General features: G+C 39.4%; 1 protein-coding gene across 3 annotated transcripts in view; it reads right to left on the bottom strand.

Annotated features, from left to right (window-relative positions):
* HACE1 (HECT domain and ankyrin repeat containing E3 ubiquitin protein ligase 1) overlaps positions 1 to 8,018 on the bottom strand; it is a 94,935-nt gene extending 86,917 nt beyond the window's left edge. For 2 of the 3 annotated variants that reach the window (XM_067702468.1, XM_067702469.1), the window contains exons 1-4: positions 7,694 to 8,018; positions 1,984 to 2,038; positions 933 to 1,022; positions 44 to 148 (exon numbers count right to left, since the gene is read on the bottom strand). In XM_067702468.1, the coding sequence (XP_067558569.1) occupies positions 44 to 148; positions 933 to 1,022; positions 1,984 to 2,038; positions 7,694 to 7,769 (326 nt within the window). In that variant the 5' untranslated portion in view covers positions 7,770 to 8,018. The remainder of the gene's footprint in view (positions 1 to 43; positions 149 to 932; positions 1,023 to 1,983; positions 2,039 to 7,693) is intronic. The other variant, XM_067702467.1, reaches the window with a different exon arrangement.
* Positions 8,019 to 23,411: the final 15,393 nt, after the last annotated feature.

Genomic DNA, 23,411 nt, shown 5'->3' with positions numbered 1-23,411 from the left:
GTCATAACAATACAACTTAAGCTACTTAAGAAAAAATATTTACCCATTTCTAGCTGCCAAATGAAGGGGTGTACAGCCTGAAATATCTTGATAGTTAGGATTTGCTCCTTTCTTTAAAAGCAGAACCAAGCATTCCACCGATCCACAACTAAAACAATATTAAAAACAGTTCAGACACATTTAACAAACAGCTATAGTTGACATAGCTTAATTAAAAAACAAAAAGCCCTATTAAACACATTATTTTGGGGGTCCATATTGACCTACAATTTAACTCCTGTCACAAATAGTAAATATCCTCTACTTTCAAGATGGTACATTCTAATGCAAAAGCTATTAAGTATTTGAGAAGTTCATATAAAGCGAAATAAAGTATTAGCACATAAAAGAAACCATACAGTACTCTCAACTTTTGGCTTTCCAGAATCCAAATTTATATTGAAAAATCAATTTTATTTAGGTAGAGTAATCTCAACCTAAATCCTAAAGGGTGATGAGATATCAACAAATTGATTAGCTACACACTGGAATATTATGAATAAAAATCATTCCCACAGCTAAGTAAAAAATATAAAGCCAACAACTTCACATGCAATTAGCATATAAAATCTTATATTGGTGGGATAAAAGTAAAATTTTGGTGAATGTACCCTCTTAAGTATATCCAGGAAAGATAATCCCCGTGCCTAATCTCCTCTAATCTGATCTAGAGCAAGTTAAAACATCAGATATAAGACTTGAGTCCAATCCCAAGATTAACAATCTATCTAGTGAAAGAATGTAAGCATAGCACACTATGCCCTCGACAAAACAAAGAACCACTCAGCTGTCTGTTCTCATCTCTCTCCATAACTACTAAGGAACACACTGATTCAAAGCTTACTGATCATTACTCTAGACCAAAATTTAATCCAAAATGTCTTAAGTCTTACTTTGCTGCAATGTGAAGCAAGCTTCTTTTCACACGTCCAAATGCATAATTGACATCAAACTTTGAATTTGATAGTAGTTCAGAAACAGACCTATGCCAAAAGAAAATTGAGTCAAGGTTAAAAAAAAAAGTTTTTAAAAACATAGTAACTCAAGTTAATAGCTGTTTAGTGTTACTCTTACCAATTATTCAAAAGGTTTTGTCCCACATCAGCCAAAAAACAAGGCACTACTCTCTAAGCGTAGCACAGCAGCCAGTGCAGCATCATCCAGAAACCAACTGCCCTCACCTATAAACTGGTGCTGAAGGGTTCCTCGTCTGCCGCTCTGACTATGTCACCTGCTCTGAGGACACCTAAGTTGGCTTCAGCTCCCACTAGATTCTTGAGAAGCAAAGAGAGTAGGACTGGCTGCTCCCCCTGCAGAAAGTTGAGCCTATCTATATTAATTTTGGTCAAATAAGAAAAATCAGACAAAAACATGCTTTAATTATATCAGACAGGAGTTCAAAGCAAAAAAATCATTTATATTTTAAACGTGTTTCAAAATACAGTGTCTCTTTACTTTCTCCTCATAATACCAAACTACCCAATGGCTAACCACAGCAGAGCTGTCTGTTACAGCTCTCTCATCACACAGCCAGACAACCACACCTCACGTGTGCCCTGTAAAAGAAGTGTCGACACTACCTCAATAGAAAGAACATCAAAGTAGTAGAATATTAGGGAATAACTTGTCCATCAGCCCTAACTTTTTGCTATAAAGATCAGTAGTGACCTCTAACAGAAACCATCATAATGTTTCTTTCACTGTCAGTGACCAAGCAAATACTTGTTTTAAGTTCTGACTATGCATTTAGAAAATTTCTTATCATAGAATTTTAGACAGAAAATTATAATAGAGGTTAAATAACTTGCCGCAGGACAAAACCTATGTCCAAACTCTATGGTGTGTTTGTGTGTGTATGTGTGTACGCAACATTTAGGTAAATTTATATTCTTAAAAAATATAAATTTGTGGAAAAAATATATAAATTTGTAAATAGGCACTCACCTGTGTTGATCAGCCATAACCATTGGCATTAATGTATAAACAGCAGTTTCATTATCTAAGTGTTAAAAAAAAAAAGAAAAGGAATTAATTTATCTCCTACTTTTTCCAAAGGGTGATACTTATGACTACTTCAGAGTTTTCTTAACTCTAAATAAAAAGCTAGGAGAAGAGGTGGAAGAAGATTATGGATAGTGAAAAACACCAGAGGTATTGCAAGATTTGCAATAATGCACAATGTTTCATCATACTTACAAGTACTTGGAGGAATGTTAAGTATATATGAATATCAAAGATAAATATGCTAAAATTATTTTAAAATATACATAGTATTTGCTCCTTGTCAATAACACAAGAAATTTTTATGAAACAGCATTAAAGTCTTATTTTTACTTACCTCACATTTTCATTTATTATCTTTTATAAATTCACAGAAATATGATCCAAAAGAAGTTAAAAGTCAATAACATCTATGATCTCATGCGATACTTATATAAATTTCAGATAGCGTTTGAATTTTTTTTTTTGATGTGGACCATTTTTAAAGTCTTTATTGAATTTGTTACAATATTGCTTCTGTTTTATGTTTTGGTTTTTCTGGCTACGAGGCATGTGGGATCCTAGCTCCCTGACCAGGGATCAAACCTGCACCCGCTTTGGAAGGCGAGGTCTTAACCACCGGACTGCCAGGAAAGTCCCTGAATTTACTTTTATGTATTACTAATGGTCATTCCTCAATTCAATGCATATTAGAGCTTTACGTTTTTTAATAAGTTACTTACAGAGAAGTAACACTGACAAGTCCCATTTAGCCCTTAAAAAGTTAATAGCAGTACTAAAATTTATGAGTAAAAGTTTGAGAAAAAGGATATTTGCATAGTATCAAAGTATTTCCCCCACAGTGAACTTACAGTGGAGAACCCAGCAGATTATCACCTTAATCATCTGATAAAGGGTAACATCACCAGAAATAATACATATCAATATATTGGAGCCCTTGAGTTTCCACTGAGAAGGGCACATCACTTTTGTAGCATTCTTGCCAAAAATCTGTAACTTTAATCTACTCATGGGAAAACATCAGACAAACCCAAATTAAGGGGAATTCCACAAAATATCTGATCAGTCCTCTTAATCAAGACCATTAAAGTCAAGGAAAAATTGAAAAAATATCACAGTTCAGGGGAGGTTAAGGAAACATGACAACTAAATGCAATGTGGTATCCTCAATTGGATCCTTATATAGAAAAAAGACATTAGTGGGAAAACTCATGAAATTCTAATAAAAGTCTGGAATGTGGCTAACAGTATTACACCAATATTAACTCCTTAATTTTTTTTTTTAACTCCTTAATTTTGATCACTGTTCTTTGGTTGTATAAGATGTAAACATGAGGGGAAGCTGAGTGAAGGGTATACAGGAACTGTTTATGCAACTTTTCTGTGAGTCTAAAATTACTTAAAAATGGAAAGTTAAAAAGAAAAAGAAAAAATAGGGGGAACTGTTATCATTAAAAGATTCTTAAGAGATGAGTCAACCAAATGTAATGTGTGGACCTGACTGGATACTGATTCAAACAAACCAACTGTAAGTGAATATTTCTGAGGAGAAAACTGAACATGGACTGGGTATTTGATGAGAATTAAAATTACTGTTACTTGTGTTGGCTCTAATAATGGTATTGTGATTATGTTTGAAAAAACATTATATATGTAGAAATATATCCGGAAGTATTTAGAGGAAGAGAAAAAAAGTTACCATTTCTTCACATTTTTGTTCATTATTTTACTATTTTTGAATGTATACATGAAGAGCAATTTAGTCCTTGTCAACATTCACAAGTACAGTATGCAGATGCAACAACTCTTTCACTATAATAATAATTCAATAACCAAAGAATCCTACTAATAACAGCCAACATGTTTTAAATTATTACCTTAAAGGCACTGTTCTAAACACTTCACATGCATATGCATCATCTCTTTTATCTTCACAGCCACCTTATGAAGTAGGTACTAGTATTATCCCTATTTTACAAATGAGAAAGCTGAAGCACTAAGTAATAAGCCGTGTGATGGTGGCATTAAATGGCTAAACTGGAATTCAAAGCTGGCTGATTCCAAAGCCCCCACAAGAAAAATCTTCCACTGCCCCCAGTATACACTATATAAATAGCCAAAAGGTCTACAATACTATTCTTTTTTTTTTTTTTTTTGCGGTACGCGGGCCTCTCACCGCTGTGGCCTCTCCCGCTGCGGAGCACAGGCTCTGGACGCGCAGGCTCAGCGGCCATGGCTCACGGGCCCAGCCGCTCCGCGGCATCCTCCCGGACCGGGGCAATAACCCGTGTCCCCCGCATCGGCAGGAGGACTCTCAACCACTGCGCCACCAGGGAAGACCTACAATACTATTCTTAACATGTACAATACAGTGTAACTTGTTTTATTCTCGTCCATCTCAATTTTTTCAAAATGCTGACTGAAACCACTCAATTATTCTCATTATCTAACAGAGAGTCACCAAAAGGAGTTGAAAAACACTTCACTAAGCCTCCCTCAGCATGGCAACATTCTTTCTCTCTCATATAATACACGCCCCAATAAAAATCTGAACTTCTAAACCATGACAATTTCAATTAAGTCACTCCATAATAAACAAAGTCATAAACAGGAAATACCCTTATTTGTGAATTTAAACTTATAAATCAAGATAGTACATACTTTTAAGTGAGCACCATAAGGTTCGCATGGGTTTTACTTATAGGGTGTTCATTTAGATAAAATTTAGAGGTAGATCTTGTTTTTTAAGTAGTATCTAACCTTATTAAAAAATAGCTCACATACGCTAAAAGGTACGAAGACACAAATATAACCACAACTATGATGCTAGAAGGAGACTATCCAGGAAATACTATACTAAGAAAGTACTGAATAAAATTTGCTGTCAGGTGCTTCCTTCTCCACACTCATGAAGAAATCTTGAGAACTAGGTATGTAACAAAAGTTTTCAGAGTGATAAGAAAAGTTTAATCAATCTCTCACTTTATCAGATATGTTGGCCATTTTTATTAATAACATTTCAGAACTCAGCAACTAAAAGGAAAACCTCAAAGAACAGGAAGCTCAGATTCACTATGCTATATTCAATGTCTCATCAAACCATAAAATGGGAGAGATTTTTTAAAAAATTGATAACTATCCTAATCATTATTCAAATATATGCTCAAATGGGCTCAAGTTCTATTATTTTATTAAACAAATTACATTCACTGTAAATGCAGTAGTTTAAGATTACTTTTTCCACATAAATGAATAATATAAGCCAACTTTTTACAGTCCACAGAGAATCTATATCCCTAAAATAATTGTTTTCCTTTCACTTCCTGTCTCACAAGAATATTCCTGTTAGCCCTGCCTAAGATGACTCAACAACCTGCACTCCATTACTTAGAGGGAATACTCAGGTTTTCATCATCCCAAGGAAACATAAATATGTTTTCCCAGAATTCAATTCAATAAATAAAATATCTGCAGGTTAATCCTATGCAACAAAGTTAATTTTAGAGTGAGGGCTGATTAAAAACTTTCCAACCTTAATAATTAGCTCCAATCAAGTGCTTATTAATCACTGAAGTCTAACAAGGCAAGATAAACATCTGATTATTTCCTAAAGTTAGACAGATCTCAGAACTTCTGTTCAGCCCTTAAAATGAAAGCACAACAATCTAAATTTTTATAATTAGAATGTAACACACACACACACAAACATTTGAAAGGGCCAATCTCAGAGAATTCAAAAACATTCATCTTAGGGACAAAGATAAATTAAAAGGACAGGATGAGCAAACTCACTATAATCAAAGAAAAACAAATGTAAGCAACATGGGAAAAAGTTTTATTTTTAATTACTCTAGTTTCCAGGGACTCTCAGACTGTGGGTGGAACTTTCTTTTCCAAAGAGTTAGTTGAGAGGTTGATACTCAGTCTTAAAAATGCTGATATAATTAGATCTATACTCTTCTATGTAATAATCCTAAGGAAATATTTATAAAGGCAGACTGAGATTTAAAAATGTACAAACCTGTTCCTCATAAAATCTATTATAAAAACAATAATTAGATTCAATATTTGTTACATATTAACCTACAAAATAAACCTACATTAAATCCTACAAAATAATTAAGCATTTAAAGATATAATAAATGTTGTATGTTTTCTAAAAGCAAAATAAAAGACTATATGCAGTATGATCTTAGTTTCAGTAGAGAAAGAGAAAAAATAATAATAGAAGGAAATAAAGAAAATACTAACATTGTTTATCACTGGGTGTGAAATGACAGATTATTTTATTTTTCTTTCTTTTCAAAATGTTCCACAATGAAAACACATTACTTTTAAAACAAGAAACATTATCAAAGTCTTCTAAGTCACATTTACGTTAAAAAAAACGGGATTTAAACTGAGCAATACAAATACCGTGTAAATGAAACTACACACGCAGCAAAGGATACCAATAATTTGACTGCGGAAAATGAGTGAGATCAGCACTTAAGAAATGGACTCAAAGGTGGAAGGTGGAAAGAAAACAGAGAAAGAAAACGTTGAAGTCAAAAGTCTTGTTCCTAAAATCAGGATCATTTTCAGTCTCTTACTTTACACTAGCAAGGTACCAAGTACAAAATTATCTTTTGAGAAACAGTCGCCACAATCATCCTGTTCTGAATCATAAGTAGAGACTAGGGAAAATTTTTTTCAGAAAAATTATCCTCAGGTCTCCAGTCCCACATTTCTTTTATGGCTCTCGCCCAAGTTCTCCTTCACTAACCTTACAGATCACCTCCCCAGCAGCAATTCAAAGAAATTTTTTTAAAAAATGATATAAGATAAACTAATGCAATGCATTTTAAAAAAAAATCACCAGACTTAACTCCTACCCTTTCTCTCAGTTGGGCATACAGAATCAAGCCTCTTAGAGACAGCACTGCGCTCTCCCACTACCACTAAACCATCTGAATTCATGAGGCTGCAAACAAAACGGCTTTCTTTCTCATCTCTTTTATTACTAGTGTTTTACCTATTCTGAAGAAATCCTGGCACACTGAACTAAAATTCCTAAACGACAGGGCTCATGACTTACTCCTCTCTGTAGAAGCGCCCCAGCCCCGTCCGTCTGATGAATAAATGAAGGCAGACATGCATATTAAAGTAAAGTGTATATATGTAAACACACACAGTACTTCAAGTACATGTTTGATATTTGACACCCTTTTATTTATTGTCAAAATACAACAGTGCTCTACATTTAGAAAAAGAAAAGAATGCTTAATTCCCCTCAGCAGCTTAAAGTAAACAATACTACTTGGGGAGCATCTCTCTAGCCCCAGCAGGCAGAGACTGTAAAATGGCCCACAACTGTGATGTTTTCTGAATCCGGATGTCCGCCCTCCGGGTGGTATTTCTGCTCCTTCGCCAAAACCCGTAATCGATAGTCTGGAGAGACTTGGGTCTATCCTGCTTCTTCTAGCAGCAGAACCTTCACAGCCCGGACCCCTCCCCCAAACTCCCACCTGCCCCGGGCGGGAGCGGCGGGCGAGGGGTAGCAGGAGGTCCCAGCCCGGCCCCTGCCAAGGAAAGTAAATGTGGGCGTTTGTTCAGCTTTTGGTTAGTTTTCCCAGCCGGGCCTCCCCGCGCCCCTAGCCCGCGGCCAGCTCACCGTCCGGCAGCTCTACGGTGCGCGCGCGGCGCAGCGAGCGCGTCAGGCGATTGAGCTGCTCCATCGCTCTCTCCATCCTCGGCGCGCCCTAGGCGCTACCCCTGCCGCGCCCGCGGCCTCCGCGCCCAGCGCCCTACATCCCGCTCCGCGCCCGTCCCGCGGGCGGAGGCGGCGGTTCGCCCGGGCCAGCGCCCGGGACTACGGGGGCCGTTAAGGACTGCGTCCTCCGTCCGGGGGCCGGGAGCTGTCGGACAGACCACCGAGTGGACATCCGCGGCCGGAGACGCCGCTCTAGCCCTTCCTGCCGCCGCCACCGCCTCTTCCCTCCCGGACTCGCACAGCCTTCTGGGAGCGGTAGTTCCGAGCCGCGCGCCCGGGGCGGAGCCACGCTGGGTGCGCCCGTGGCTCCGCGCCCCTGCCACGCAGACGCCTGGGTAGGGCGGTGTGTGCGGGAAGCTGCGCGCAGGCTTGCGGAGGGACTTATTGGGTATCCCCACGAGCCCCTTCTCCTGCACCGCAAAGCTGTACGAGAGCAGCTCCCTTCAATTCTGTCACTCCCCCCTATATAGACGATTGGGGATTTGCACGGTTGTTCTTAAATCCATCGTCAATCATCCCAGTTTTGGTACATTTGTTTTCCAGATACATGAACTGTTGAAATATTACATTTTCATATGTTAAAGAATGATAAAGTCAAACAAATGCAAACGCAGAATACACTTTTTCCTTCATTGCAAGTAACGTAACCGTAGCTTAATTATTTGTCTCCCCTGCTGGGCGATTTCGTGAGGGCAAAGCCGTCCCTTTATCTTGTGCCTTGTATTCCCGTACTCACCACAGCACCTGACACAAAGTTGAAACTTTGGGGAATATATGGATGATGACATCCTAAAAGAAAATTTTAGTTTATTTGGGAACAATGCTGAAGTCTCAAGATGATGACAGATCCCAGTGGGAAATCCAAAGACTGATTTCGTGAGTTGCAAAAAAACTTGACAATACCAACAAGTGTGGATGAAATTAATTAAAAGGAAATCAGTGGGGAAAAATCATATTTGTCAGCTCTACACAGAAGTAGAGCACAAGCCAGGATAAAAACAAATTTGAAGCAGCTGAAACATGAAAGAATTTATCCAATCCAGGTGAGTATGAGCCTACCTAACACCACTGACAATGAAAAGAGGAATTTTGTCTTCTTGGGCATAACCAGTGCCAAGATGATGCTGGAGTTAAGAGAGAACCAAAGAGCTTGGTCTTTCTCAGCTTCTCCTTCCTCAAAGAGGCAAGGCTGCTCCTGCAATGAATGGGCACATGTACGTTGGTGATATATATTAGCTGGCCCAGAAGGAGAAAGAGAATCTCACCTGACCTTCCAGGATATGCAGGGGCAGATGGTGGCTGGCATGGGTGTTCCCTGCCAATGCCATCCTGAATCAGTTCCAACCTGCTGCTACCAGTTATTTGTGCCAGTGATGCAACAGGCTCAGGGCAGACCTTCTAACCAGTTGGTTCAGATGAGACCTAAACCAGTCCAACAACAAGGTGGAGACGTCAGAGCTTCGAAGGAATGCCAAACACTATGGGCTAGGCCATGTCCAACCCTTTGCAACCTAGCTTCAACTGGAAATGGTCCTGCCTTTCTTGGCTTCCCCATACCATTCAGAAAGTCAAGATCCCCACTGCTATACAGAAGTTAGCATCTCAGCCTCTGCTATTACTGCCACCCCTTAAGCTGTTGCTCCATATAAATCATTTCCGATGTCCTCTGGGCACCAAGACTGGATTTTACGTGCAGAGCAGGAGTCCCCAATAACCTCTATGGTGGGCATCTCTCCCCATGCTGGTCACTGTTCACCACAGGAGTAAAAGATGCTGGAAGAATGTTACAGAATGCTGCTGTGGGTTGTCAGTTCTAAATCCTGCAATGTGATGCACTCTCTCAAATAGCTCTGGTCCAAGGTGTATGAAGCTGTGGTACCGCTATAGGCTTATCACTGCCTGTCCAATAGAACTTTCTACAATGACAGAAATGTTCTATAGTCTGCACTGTCCAGAATAGTAGCCACTAAGCAAAAGGGGTTACTGAGTGCTTGAAATGTGGCTAGTGTAACTAGATTTTAAATATTTATTTAAATGTAATTAGTCTAATTTAAATTAAGTAGCCACATGTGCCTAGTGGCCACCGTATTGGACAGGGCAGTTTATCACACCAAGAAGGAAGCTGCCCATGAGAACAACAAAAAAGTGAAATAGCTCCTCATAGGTTATAGTTGAAGAACTGAAAATTCTCACTTGCCCTGTGGAAGTCAACACCAAGAATATCAAATGAAAGCTTTAAAAGGGCATTTTGTATCATAAATGCCATTATCAAAAATATAGCGCTTTTCACTTATAAGAATCCAGATTTCTCTGTGACCCAGTTTTAACTTTCTCTTTTCTATTTCTGGATTTTCTTCTCCCTGAAAATTGGTTTTATTGGAGATACCCAAGCTTAAGTTTCTCCATTTAAAAGAAGAAAACAATCAGTTCAATAAAAGGCAGGAAGAGAGTGGGGGGGGGGGACAAAAGAAAAGAACAAAGAACAACCATTGTAAAAACAAAACACAAAAATAAGATGGTAGAAATAAATCCAAATATATTCATGGCCATAATCACAGAAAATATAAACAGAGTCAACTGTGGATAGGGCGGAAAATGTTCTCCTTTCCAGACAACATATATGCTTAATATATGAGAAAGAATTAGTCCTGGAAAAATCTAACTGCAGTAAAAAATTTTTTTTCTATTTTCTTGTGTCCTGAGATAACACACTACAAATATTGAGGATATATATTCAAAATCCATATTTAACTCTATGAATTCAAAGCACTATAGAAACCAGTTCTCCCTGCATATCAACCATGGGAAGGAAGTATATACCAACAGCCGCTATTCCTCGTGGATATGAATTGCAAGCCACCAGAACTTTATCGGGAGGTATTGCAAGCCTACATGAAGTTTAGGATTAAAAATGTATTAGCGGGCTTCCCTCGTGGCGCAGTGGTTGAGAGTCCGCCTGCCGATGCAGGGGACACGGGTTCGTGCCCCGGTCTGGGAAGGTCCCACATGCCACTGAGCGCTGGGCCCGTGAGCCGTGGCCGCTGAGGCTGTGCGTCCGGAGCCTGTGCTCCGCAATGGGAGAGGCCTCAACAGTGAGAGGCCCACGTACCGAAAAAAAAAAAAAAAAAAAAGTATTAGCTCTTGGGAGAGATGTAAAGTATGGGATTTCCATAAATCATTTAAATTGGGATTGTGTAAAGGAGGGGCTTTTGGCTATGACTAAAATAATTTTGATGTTTCAAATTTTCATATACCTGTTGCAAAAATTTCATGGTTCATGCTACTATTAAGAGCAGTGCTATGTCTTCCAAAGTAAGGTATTACAATATACATAGAGATAGACAACATCCAAAATGAGACATACTGAGAATTTAAAAATTTTAAATCATTAATAATGCATTTGTAGAAATCTGACTTTTGTAATAAATGAAATGAAATCAGTAATTTCATGAAATTACTATGAAAGGATTTTCCTAATTTTATAGTAAGTTTAACAATCTTAGTGATCACTGGAGAGAACATGAAAGATAATGTCTCCTACCAAAAACATAATAGTGCTAAGAAAACCAGTATCACTAAACTTCTGAATATTTGAAATCTTTTTTTTTTTTTTTTTTACGGTACGCGGGCCTCTCACTATTGTGGCCTCTCCCGCTGTGGAGCACAGGCTCCGGACGCGCAGGCCCAGCGGCCATGGCTTACGGGCCCGGCCGCTCCGCGGCATGTGGGATCTTCCCGGACCGGGGCACGAACCCGTATTGGTGTGGGTTTCAATTATATTTAAAAATCACTTTCAATTGCCCCTGAAGAAGAATTATTTTGTTCACCTTTTCTTCAAGACAAATAGTGCAGTTAAAAAAAAGTAAAAGGTCTAATTTCTCAGGGTAGGGTGGTTTAGGGCTACAGATTGGAGACATAGTACTGACATTGAGACCAGAAAACTGTGATTCATTTCAACTGTCTGGTTTCAAGTTTCCTCATCAGCAAAATGAAATTTATTAATCAGGACTTTTCCAGTTGCAAGTGACAGGAATGTGACTTCAGCTAGCATATGTCAACTAAAAAATTTATTAATACAAGCGGATGGCTTAAGGACCCCCAAGGGATGGAAGCACCATTAGAACTCTCTCTGTTCTTTGTCAGAGTTATCTTCTTAAAGAAAAACTGGAAACATTTCACTTCCTCCCTCAGAATCTATGCAGCTGTCCCCATTCTCCATAATTTAAAGTCTAACCTCCTAAGCATGCTATTCAAAGCCTGACACAATCTGTTCTCACATAACCTTTCCAGTCCTGTTTTAATAATTGTCTGCACTTATTGAGTGCTTACTGCAACCAGGATTTGTCTTAGAGGGAAACAGGCTATGATTAGAATTCCTGGCTCTATCCATACTAACCATGTGCCTTGAAAAAACTTCCTTAGCCTCTGGAAACCTCCATTTTCATCATTTGCAAAATGGGGGTAATTACAGTATCTCTCTTATTTCACTTATTTCTTTCTTTATTTCATGGAGGGACATATGATCTCATATCTTACAGCTTTTCCTGATGGCTCATTCTTGGATCAAGGTGCAGGGTCAGGCTATTTAAATAGGCTGCTCTCTTAAAAACCACATACTTGGGAGATGTAGTTCCCCAAAAGGTAGAAGCTGAGAGATGCAAAATAATTTGGCCAATACAGAGGATGTGGACTTATTTATTCAATCCTACAAGTCTGTGTCTGGGAAACAGCATCCTTATTTGGCACATCCTTGACATCTATTCTTCCAAAATGTTCTTGTAAATTTTTTGCTTCTTTTGTTCGTACTTCCAGCCTTGCATTTATCTCCTGAATCCTTCAGTTTTAGCACTACCACACCCCAGGAATTCTTGATTAATTGAATATCTTATCACTTGTTTTTGTTTTTTTTTTTTAAAGTAAGCTGAGCTGATCTAGCAGAATTTGCTGTCCCCTCTACCCTCTGTAATAGCCATTGTGGAAGACTGCCTCCTCACCACTCTCTTGACCCAAATTGGCCATTCAGGACAGGGTCGAGAATGTTTGGTCAGCCTCCTTACTCTGAGCCTTGGAGGTGGTGGATTTCATGCTGTCGAGAGAGAGCAGTTTTCTTACAGCTTTATTTCACCTGGACACATACCACAGCTCCAAAGTCCTTATTTAACCTTAAATCTCCCTTATTAACCATTGATTTCTGTGCCCCCACCTGCTTCCTACCTAATCCCACAGCTCCAGTTTAACCCCTACATTTCAACATTTTGGGCACTGGTTCTTCAAATTACATTTATGACTTAGTATGCCTATAGCATTCACAAAGGCAGGGCTACACTTCACGCCAAAAAACAATAAAAATGATGGATCTATCTTTTCTTCACAATTACCTAAAATGTGCATACCTGGAAATGGAGGTATGTAGATGTAGAAGTGGAGTGTAGCAAATCTTTGATGCTTAATGGTACTTTCTTAGCTGAGCACTAAGTGGGTGAGGAATGATTTCTTTTCATCTTCCTGATTAATCTCTACAGAATCTTTAGTCTCTCTTTCTTTCTCTGAATTTCAAGACAGTGGATCCAGTTATACTTCCTGGGTCATGTGGAGAGAGGTTTGGTGGGGATTGGGGCAGAAGGCTGATGAAAGGGGAAGTGGGTGCTCTAGACTTGATGTCTGAGAAATTGTCCAGGGTTTGGGGGGATCATCTGTACTCTGGTCTGTGCTCAGACCCAGCTTCCTGTTAGAGAATTAGAAGGCTCTGACCACCTCATTTCTGGAAGGGGCTGTTCTCAGGAGCACTGAGGGTGGGAAGGAGTCGAGTCTGATTCTCACTGAGGGACCCACATGGCTATGAACCGCTTACAGTGATGCTCACAGAAGTGCCACTAGGCCGGCACTATTCTATTATAGCTATTCTATTACAGTTATAGAATAGCTACTGTACTAGCTATTCTTTTCTGAACAGCTTTTTATAATTGAGTTGATTATAACTTTAAACATTTTTGGAAGATAGCATCAGACTGTAAGGCTAAAAGAAAGCCTTTCATCCTTCTGACACCTCTTTATTTCTCCAAATCACTATTTCATCAAGTGTTCAACAGGTGGAAAGAGGGCAGAGCCTGTGCTTCATGCTGAAGGAGACACTGATTAAATATAAGGTGTTGTCCTTGTCTTTAAGAAAATAGCAAGCGAGAGCTGGTGGTGGAGATGGGGGAGAGGTGAAATACTTGGCAGAAAACAGATTAAGACACGTGGGTTTTTTGTTTTGTTTTGGCCGTGCTGCGTCGCGTGGCATGTGGGATCTTAATTCCCCGACCAGGGATCAAACCCGTGTCCCCCACAGTGGAAGCACGGAGTCTTATCCACTGGACCACCAGGGAAGTCCAAGACACACATGTTTTAATTCACTGAACACATATTTATTGTGTATCTATTCTATTCCAGGCACTGTTCTAGGTACTGGGGACATAGCTATAAGTAAAACAGACAATATCCCTGTCCTCATGGGTTAAGATTCAAGTAGAGAAAACTTAATATATGAAAATAAAAATAAATAATATAATATTAGCTATCTAAAAGTGCTAGGGGAAAAAAGCATAAGGAACCAGAAGCACAAAGGTCATGAAATGGGAAAGAGCTTGGGGTGTTTGAGGAATAGCACAAAGCCCAGGGTAATTAAGATACAGGGAGCTTGGGAGAAAGTGCAAGGAAATGACGTAAGAGACCATAGTTTGAAGAATCACCAAATGGTCTGAACCTATGGAGTGATGTAATCTAATGTATATTTTTAAAATATTTCCCTAGCTACTGAGTAGAAAGCAAACTGTAGGAGTATAAAATTGCAAACTAGGAGGTCAGTTAGGAAGCTATTAGAACAATTCAGTACAGGGATGGTGGTGGCTTGAACTAAGATAACTACTTCACTGAAGGTGGTGAGATATGATAGTTTTCAAGAATTTGCTGGTAGATAGAATGAGGAGTTTGAGAGAAAGAGGCAAGAGTCTAAGATTTAGAGCCTAAGGATTTTGTCCCAAGTTTCTGGGTGACTGGGGTTGCCATGTATTTTTTTTTTCATTCTCAATTTTTTAAATTGAAGTGTAGTTGATTTACAATGTTGTGTTAGTCTCAGGTGTACAACAAAGTGATTCAGTTATACATATATATATATATATATTTTTTTTTTAGATTCTTTTCCCTTATAGGTTACTACAAAATATTGAGTATAGTTCTCTGTGCTATACTGTAAGTCCTTATTGGGCCATGTATTGATATGGAGGACCCTGGAGGAGGAGATGGTTGCAGATGGGAGAAATCAAGAGTCCTTTTATGCTTACTAGACATCTAAGAGGAAATGTCAAGTTGAAGGCTGGATTATGAGTCTGGCATTGAGGAAAGAGGTCAGGATTAGATATAATACATTTCTCATATTACATATCTCATCAGCACTAGATTGTAGTAAAACAACAGAACTGGGACTTACCTCGTGGTCCAGTGGTTAAGACTCTGCACTCCCAATGCAGGGGGCCTGGGTTTGATCCCTGGTCAGGGAACTAGGGCCTGCATGCTGCAACTAAAAAAGATCCCACATGCCTCAGTGAAGATCCCACACACAGCAGCGAAGATCCCACATGCCGCAACTAAGACCTGGCACAGCCAAATAAATAAATTTTAAAAATAAATAAGTAAAAAATAAAACAACGGAACTGAATGAGACCGCTTAGGGAATGACCGTAGATAGGGAAATTTGAGGGAATAAGCCATCCAACATTTACAGATAGGGCAGTGTAGATAGATCTGGCACAGCAGGCTAAGAAGGTGCAATCAGTGGTATTTGGTAGACTAGAAACCAAGTGAAAAAGTGTTTAAAGCACTCTCGAGAGTTAGAGTAATAAGACGGAAAATCGATTACTGAATTTGGCAGTTTGAGATCATTTGTGTCCTTGACAAGTGTGGTTTCAGTGGAATAACCTGCTTGGAATGGGTTTGATGGGAAATTGAACAGCTTTCCTGTATCGTTGAGGTAATGTTAATTAGTGTAACTCATCTGGAGAACAGTTTGGCGATATCAATCAAAAGACAAACCTTTGCATTTTGCTGTACGCGGGCCTCTCACTGTTGTGGCCTCTCCCGTTGCGGAGCACAGGCTCCGGACGCGCAGGCTCAGAGGCCATGGCTCACGGGCCCAGCCGCTCCGCTGCAATGTGGGATCTTCCCGGACCGGGGCACGAACCCGTGTCCCCTGCATAGGCAGGCGGACTGTCAACCACTGCGCCACCAGGGAAGCCCTGCACATATCTTTGACCTAGCAATTCAACTTGGAGTTTATCTTGTAGATATACTGGAATATGTGCAAAATAACATATGCCAAGGTAATTTTAAAAAATTGTAGTAAAATGTACATAAAATTTACCATTACAACCATTTTTAAATGATTCAGTGGAATTAAGTACATTCACGTTGTTTTGCAACCATCACCACCATCCATTCATCTCCAGAACATTTTTCATCTTACAAAACTGAAACTCTGTACCCATGAAACAATAATTCCCCCTTCCCCTCTTTCTCTACACCTGGCAACCACTGTTCTACTTTCTGTCTCTATGACAGAGAGGTATTTTTGACCACTGTCTTTTGCTTCTTTTTTTTTTTTTTTTTTTTTTTGCGGTACGCGGGCCTCTCACTGTTGTGGCCTCTCCCGTTGCGGAGCACAGGCTCCGGACGCGCAGGCTCAGCAGCCATGGCTCACAGGCCTAGCCGCTCCATGGCACGTGGGATCTTCCCGGACCGGGGCACGAACCCGTGTCCCCTCCATCGGCAGGCGGACTCTCAACCACTGTGCCACCAGGGAAGCCCTTGACCACTGTCTTGTATAAATTAATACTGTTAAATTAATTAAACAAGGAGGCCATTAGACTGAGGCTGTCTCTGTAAGCTAACCAGATACTAAGCCTGTAAGTGCCTCAGTTCTAAGAACTCAAAACCTAAGGACAGCCAATCACAAAGAGCCAACTAGGCTTTCCCAAATAAGGCAACCACTTAAGCTATAGCCAATCATCTAATTTCCTTGCTTCGCTTCCATGTCTTCTCTATAAAATCTTGCCCCAGCTCCTGTTAGTGGAGCACTTCTAACCACTTCCAGTTGGATGCTGCCCAATCTGAATGGATTTTTACTCAGATAAACTCTTAAAAAATTTCATATACCTCAGCTTATCTTTAAACATATCCATCTGACCCCTCCTGTCATCTTCTAGCTCCTTCATCTTGTTTTATTTTTTTCTCATTACAGTATATTTATTTCTGCCTGACACATAGAGTTGTTTGTCTCCCTGCACTGGACTTTATGCTTCTTGAGGGTAGGACCTTTGTTTACTTTTGTTCATTGTTATATCCTCAGAACCTAGCACAGTACTTGGCAAGTGTAGGAGCACAAATACTTGTTGGCATGAATGAGGTTCTGGAGGGTAAGCATTCCAATTCTAACTTCCTGGCTAATGGATTAGACCCTGTCCCTGAGGATGTGAGTTCTCCAGGTGTTTAGCCCTTAGTTCTTTCCTCCTGTTTCTCTCCATCAGTTCTCTACAATCACAACTTTTTTCTTAATGCAACTTTGATCCATTTCTTATCTTTTGCCACCGTTTCAAATTTAGTCCCCTTGTCCTTCCTCTGTGACCTCCTGAAAACTGCTACCTTCAGTCCATTGATGTCTCCAAGATACATGAACATATTACTATTTCTTCCTCTCTCTTTCCTTGTTTGTTAATATTATCCTGAACACACACACACACACACACACACACACACACACACACACACACGAGGTTTCTGGAGTAGAGACAGATCGTTATTATTCACTTTAAACCAAGTAAGCACCCTGTGGTTCCCCAAGTCCCTATTCTTTCCCCTGGGGTGACACAACAAAAGCCAGATATTACTCTACAAATACAGGGATTGTATTGCAGGAAAGGGTTCCCCACCACCAACCAAAAGGAATCAGGACATTTATATAAAAGAATCAAGCAGCTCTCCCCTTCCCCACAGACAGTCTCCTTGGAAGTAGAATGGAAAGGATCCTGGATTCTCATGTAAATAAACCTCTCATGGAAAAGACCATTGTCTTCAGCTTTACAACCCACAGATGCCTTCAAGGTCCTGGCTTTCACCCCTCCCTCCGCAACTCTAAACACATGCCTCTCTGAGGTAAATCTCTACAGAACTCTCATTATCTAATTAGTCGTAAGTCACCTTTAAGGGCTTGGTAGAACCAAGTTCCAGTAACATTTGTTCAGAAAGCCCTAGCTAGATAGACACATAAAAACATTTTCTCTACAGCCCTACACCATTCTACCCTCCAAATTTGCTAGTATCCATCAAAGAACTTGATCGCAAGCATCAGAAACTTATGACTGATTTAAGCTGAAGAGGAGTTACTAGGAAAAATACAGCCAGGCTTGGGAACCAGGCAAACCCAAGGGAATCTGGACAGCAGCCAGGTTACAATCAGGATCACTCTGCAGAAAGAGTCTGATGCATAGCAGACTATTTTTTGCTATAGTATCCGACTTGGTTCACTTGAGTCAGGCCTCGCCCCCTGCAATCAATCTTCCATACTTCTATTATACAAATATCTTTCAAATACTTGATCATATCATTCCCCTACTTAAAGTCTGTAAAGTGGTGTTTTGCTTTTTTTTTTCCTTTTTTCTTTTGGCCGTGCTGCGCGGCTTGTGGGATCTTAGTTCCCCGACCAGGGATTGAACCCGGGCCCTCAGCAGTGAAAGAGGGGAGTCTTAACCACTGGACCGCCCTGGAATTCCCTGTCAAGTGGTCTTTATCACGTTCAGAACACAGTTCAGACTAGTGGAATGGCATGCAAGACCCTTCTAAATCTCCATTTTCAGCTTCATCTTCTTTGATATTCTGCTATATGAACCCCTCACTCCAACCATGACAAAATATTTGTTCTCCAAATATATAGTGCTTTCTCACATATCACATCTATGATGTGCTGTTACCTTTCCTTGGAATGTTCCTCCAGCCTCATTTACTTGCTTAATTCCTACTTTTTCTTCAAGACTCAGCTCATGACACTCCTTAGATGAGTTAGGGGTATGCCCTCTAGGATCCCATTGTTTATTCTACACACATATATTACACTTTAATCACCATGTGTTAGGTTGTTTTACTGTCTGGCTCCCTCACTAAGTGATTTCATTGAGGTCTTTCTATCTCTATATTCTCCCTGCTCCTCCCTACAATAGCTACTCTTCTACAAGACATACTGCCTCTTATGAAAATCTCACTACAGATTTGATTCTGGAAATATGCTCCTGCATATGGAAGGGACACATGATTTTCAGTAGAAAATATTAAAAGGTATCACCCCAGCAGCAAGTCTCATTGGTAAGAGGGTACATAGCCTCAGGAAAAGTTACCCAGGTTTTATCAATTTCATATACACAGAAATCCTATCATAAAGTATTTAAAAGTCAATGTCTTATAACACCATTGGCTGATATGCCTCAGTGATATTTGAGGTAATGTTACTGAACGTGAAAGCAAAAATCTGGATTTTGAGAAAGACAAATAATGTATAATATCACTTATATGTGGAATCTAGAAAAGACAAACTTCAGAGAAACAGAGAGTAGAGTGGTGGTTATCAGGGGATGGGGGTGGGGGAAAAGGGGAGATATTGGTTAAAGGGTACAAACGTCCAGTTATAAGATTAACAAGTTTGGGGATGTAATATACAGCATGGTGATTATAGGTAATAATATTGTATCATATACTTGAATGTTGCTAAGAGAGTACATCTTAAATGTTCTCACCACAAAAAAATAAATGGTAACAATGTGATAGGATGGAGATGGTAATCATTTTGCAATTTATAAATGTATCAAATCAATACACTGTGCACCTTAAACTTACAAAATCACATCTCAATAGAGCTGGGAAAACACACACACACACACACACACACACACACACACACACACACACACAAAGAAAACAGCTAATGCAAGAGGGAAAAGTATCTGGGATTTAAGGAAGCAGGTAATGTTTTAAGACATCAACATGTCAATAATATGGGGTGGCTTTGTGCTATCACCCTTGTTAAGCAAATCAGATAATTGTTTACGTCCCTGCCAGTGCTTTGATGCTGTAATTGCAGTAATTGTATGCTCAATAAAAGTAATGGAGAACAACTGACAGGCAGTCATGAGCACATGGATGACCCAGAACAAAGCTGTCAGACTCTGCATGTTAGGGTATAATTATGGACCAGAGCAGAATCCACCATGATTGGAAGTCTAATTTTGGCTCAGTACCATGACTCTGGGAAAACCAGAGAAGTATTTCCAAATCATTACTGCCAGGTATTTTATAAGCTCAGGCTAACAAGTAGCCATATTTACATGGACTGTGGTAATAATAAGTGATAAATATTTTCTTTTATCTTTAAAACTGCATCCTTTTTTATTCTTCTATACCAGGAAGGCTCAGAAGCTTGTCATTAGAATAATGAGACAACAGACTCAGTTCTAAGATGAAATAGGTATTTTAAATAGATGAGTAAATTCCTTTTTATTTTATTTTTTATTATTTTTAAAAAATCTATTTAAAAAAAACTTTTTTGGGCTACGTCAGGTCTTAGTTGCGGCCTGCAGGATCTTTCATTGTGGTGTGGGCTCTTCATTGTGGCACGCAGGCTTCTCTCTAGCTGTGGCATGCGTATTTTCTCTCTCTAGTTGTGGCACGTGGGCTCCATGGCGCATGGGCTCTCTAGTTGAGGCACGTGGGCTTAGTTACCCCACGGCATATGGGATCTTAGTTCCCTGAGCAAGGATCCAACACACATCCCCTGCATTGTAAGGTGGATTCTTTACCACTGGACCACCAGGGAAGTCCCTAAATTCCTTTTTAATGACTATTATTATCTCTCAAATGCAATTAAGTTTAAAATTCAATTGACAGAAAAACATCACACAATTTGTTAACACATATATGTATAATAGAACTATATATTTATAAATTTACACATTGATATTAATTCATTTAAAAAAAAAATCTTCAAGGGTAGTACCCATGAACCTGATAAAGGTGTTACTTCTGAGGAGGGACATTATATTGAGAGAAGTAAAGCTAAGGCCACATGCAGAAATTTATACATTTATTTTAATGTCTCTATATTTTTTAAGTTTTTACCAAAAAAATCCCAAGTTGTATTAAGTATTAATCTGGCCAGTTGAAAAACAAAACAAAACAGAAAAACCACATGAACTGGTAGAGCAGGATTTGACACGGACTTGATAGAATTTCCCATGCCCCTAATAGCTCTGTTACTATGACACAGTTATATTTTAAGCATACTTACATAAAACATTCAGAAATAATTTTAATATGTATCTGGTATTTTATTATATATATGTAGTATAATTTTATTCATAGGTCTCTTATTTTGTTCCCAACTATATAAAACAACTTTTAAAACTTTTTGTTACGTTTGCCAAACACAAACAAAAGTAGAGGGACTATTCATAAGTAACCCCCAAGTATCCATAATCTAGCTTCAGTGATTATCAATTTATGGCCAACTATGTTTGCCTAAAATGAAAACTTTACTTTCTCTATTCATATAACTTCTTCCTCTTTGTAATCATCTTTCTCTAAAGCAGAGATTTTTAAAATAATTTATTTTTTATTTTATTTTTTAATTTTTGGCTGTTGGGTCTTCGTTGCTGTGCACGGGCTTTCTCTGGTTGCAGTGAGCAGGGGCTAATCTTCCTTGCGGTGCACGGGCTTCTCACTGCAGTGGCTTCTCTTGTTGCGGAGCACAGACTCTAGGTGCACGGGCTTCAGTAGTTGTGGCACACAGGCTCAGTAGTTGTGGCATGTGAGCTCTAGAGCGCAGGCTCAGTAGTTGTGGTGCATGGGCTTAGTTGCTCCGTGGCATGTGGGATCTTCCTGGGCCAGGGCTTGAACCCATGTCCCCTGCATTGGCAGGTGGATCCTTAACCACTGTGCCACCAGGGAAGCCCAAGAAGAGATTTTTATAAATATCTGGATTCTGATCCACTCACCATTCTCAACAGTTTTAATTAGGCTTTGAAATCATCTTTCATTAATGACAAGGTCATTTATCAGAGTTTCACAACTATCTGGGCAAGCTTATTTAAAATCTAGATCCTCTAAGATTTTTCTCTATCCCTGTGACAAAAATGAAACATCAAAAAATATAAAAATCCTGTGCAAAGAACTACAATGATAATTATGTATATAAACCTATCAGTGTGCACTGACAGATAGTTAAAGAGTTGAGTCAAGTAGAGGGATCAGAAAATAAAATAACTTGGAAAAAAGTTCTAAGATTTGTACCCACACTTAACATTTTCTTTCAAGCCATGGTCTTTGGTTTTAAACATGTTTTGATCAAATGAAAATAAACTCAGGTGGCAGATGCAGGCCAAGTTCACTATTTCAGGGCCTCCACATAGCATCTTCCTGGAGGTGCTTTGCAACTTAAAATAGTGTTCACGTCCAATGCTTGGCAGAACAGAATTCAGAGGCCAAGACCGTGAACCAGACTGGAAAGCAAGATAAATGGAGTGTAGGTAGATCAGAGAAGACAACACCGGGGTGTTTTAGCGCAGTGGTAAATTCAGGACCATGGACAGTGATGTGTGTGCCCTTACCACCTCTGTTTTGTTTTGTTTTGTGTTTTCTGTATCATAAAAGTATATTTTTTAACATCTTTATTGGAGTATAATTGCTTTACAATGTTGTGTTAGTTTCTGCTGTATAACAAAGTGAATCAGCTATATGTATATATATATCCCCATATCCCCTCCCTCTTGCGTCTCCCTCCCACCCTCCCTATCCCACCCCTCTAGGTGGTCACAAAGCACTGATCTCCCTGTGCTATGCAGCTGCTTCCTACTAGCTACCTATTTTACATTTGGTAGTGTATATATGTCAATGCTACTCTCTCACTTCGTCCCAGCTTACCCTTCCCCCTCCCCGTGTCCTCAAGTCCATTCTCTACGTCTGCGTCTTTATTCCTGTCCTGCCCCTAGGTTCATCAGAACCATTTTTTTTTTAGATTTCATGTACATGTGTTAGCATACCATATTTGTTTTTCTCTTTCTGACTTAGTCCACTCTGTATGACAGACTCTAGGTCCATCCACCTCACTACAAATACTCAATTTCGTTCCTTTTTATGGCTGAGTAATATTCCATTGTATATATATGCCACATCTTTATCCATTCATCTGTTGATGGTCACTTAGGTTGCTTCTATGTCCTGGCTATTGTAAATAGTGCTGCACCACCTCTACTTTGGATAGTTTGCTTTTATAGAAAAGCATATTTTATTGTGTATCATGCAGTAGTGGCTGGAGTGAAAGCACAGGCACAGTTCAGAGGCCAACTGCAGAGGCCAATCTGGCATCCACAGAGCCCAGGGAGAGGCATGGTAAAGGTCTTAAAATCAGATATCCAGGAGTCACACTCAAGGAAAGGAAAAGTCAAATCTGAGAACAAAAATAAGGATTGGGGTACAAGCTAAGGCTATATAACATAGAAAGGGAAGGAATTCAGACTTGAGAACTAGAAACAGCACTTTCAAGTGG

The sequence above is a fragment of the Pseudorca crassidens genome, chromosome 13, assembly GCF_039906515.1.
Source record: "Pseudorca crassidens isolate mPseCra1 chromosome 13, mPseCra1.hap1, whole genome shotgun sequence".
In the NCBI taxonomy this organism is placed as follows: Eukaryota; Metazoa; Chordata; class Mammalia; order Artiodactyla; family Delphinidae; genus Pseudorca; species Pseudorca crassidens.
The sequence above is the reverse complement of the archived record's forward strand: the minus strand, read 5'-3'. Positions and strand labels throughout refer to the sequence as shown.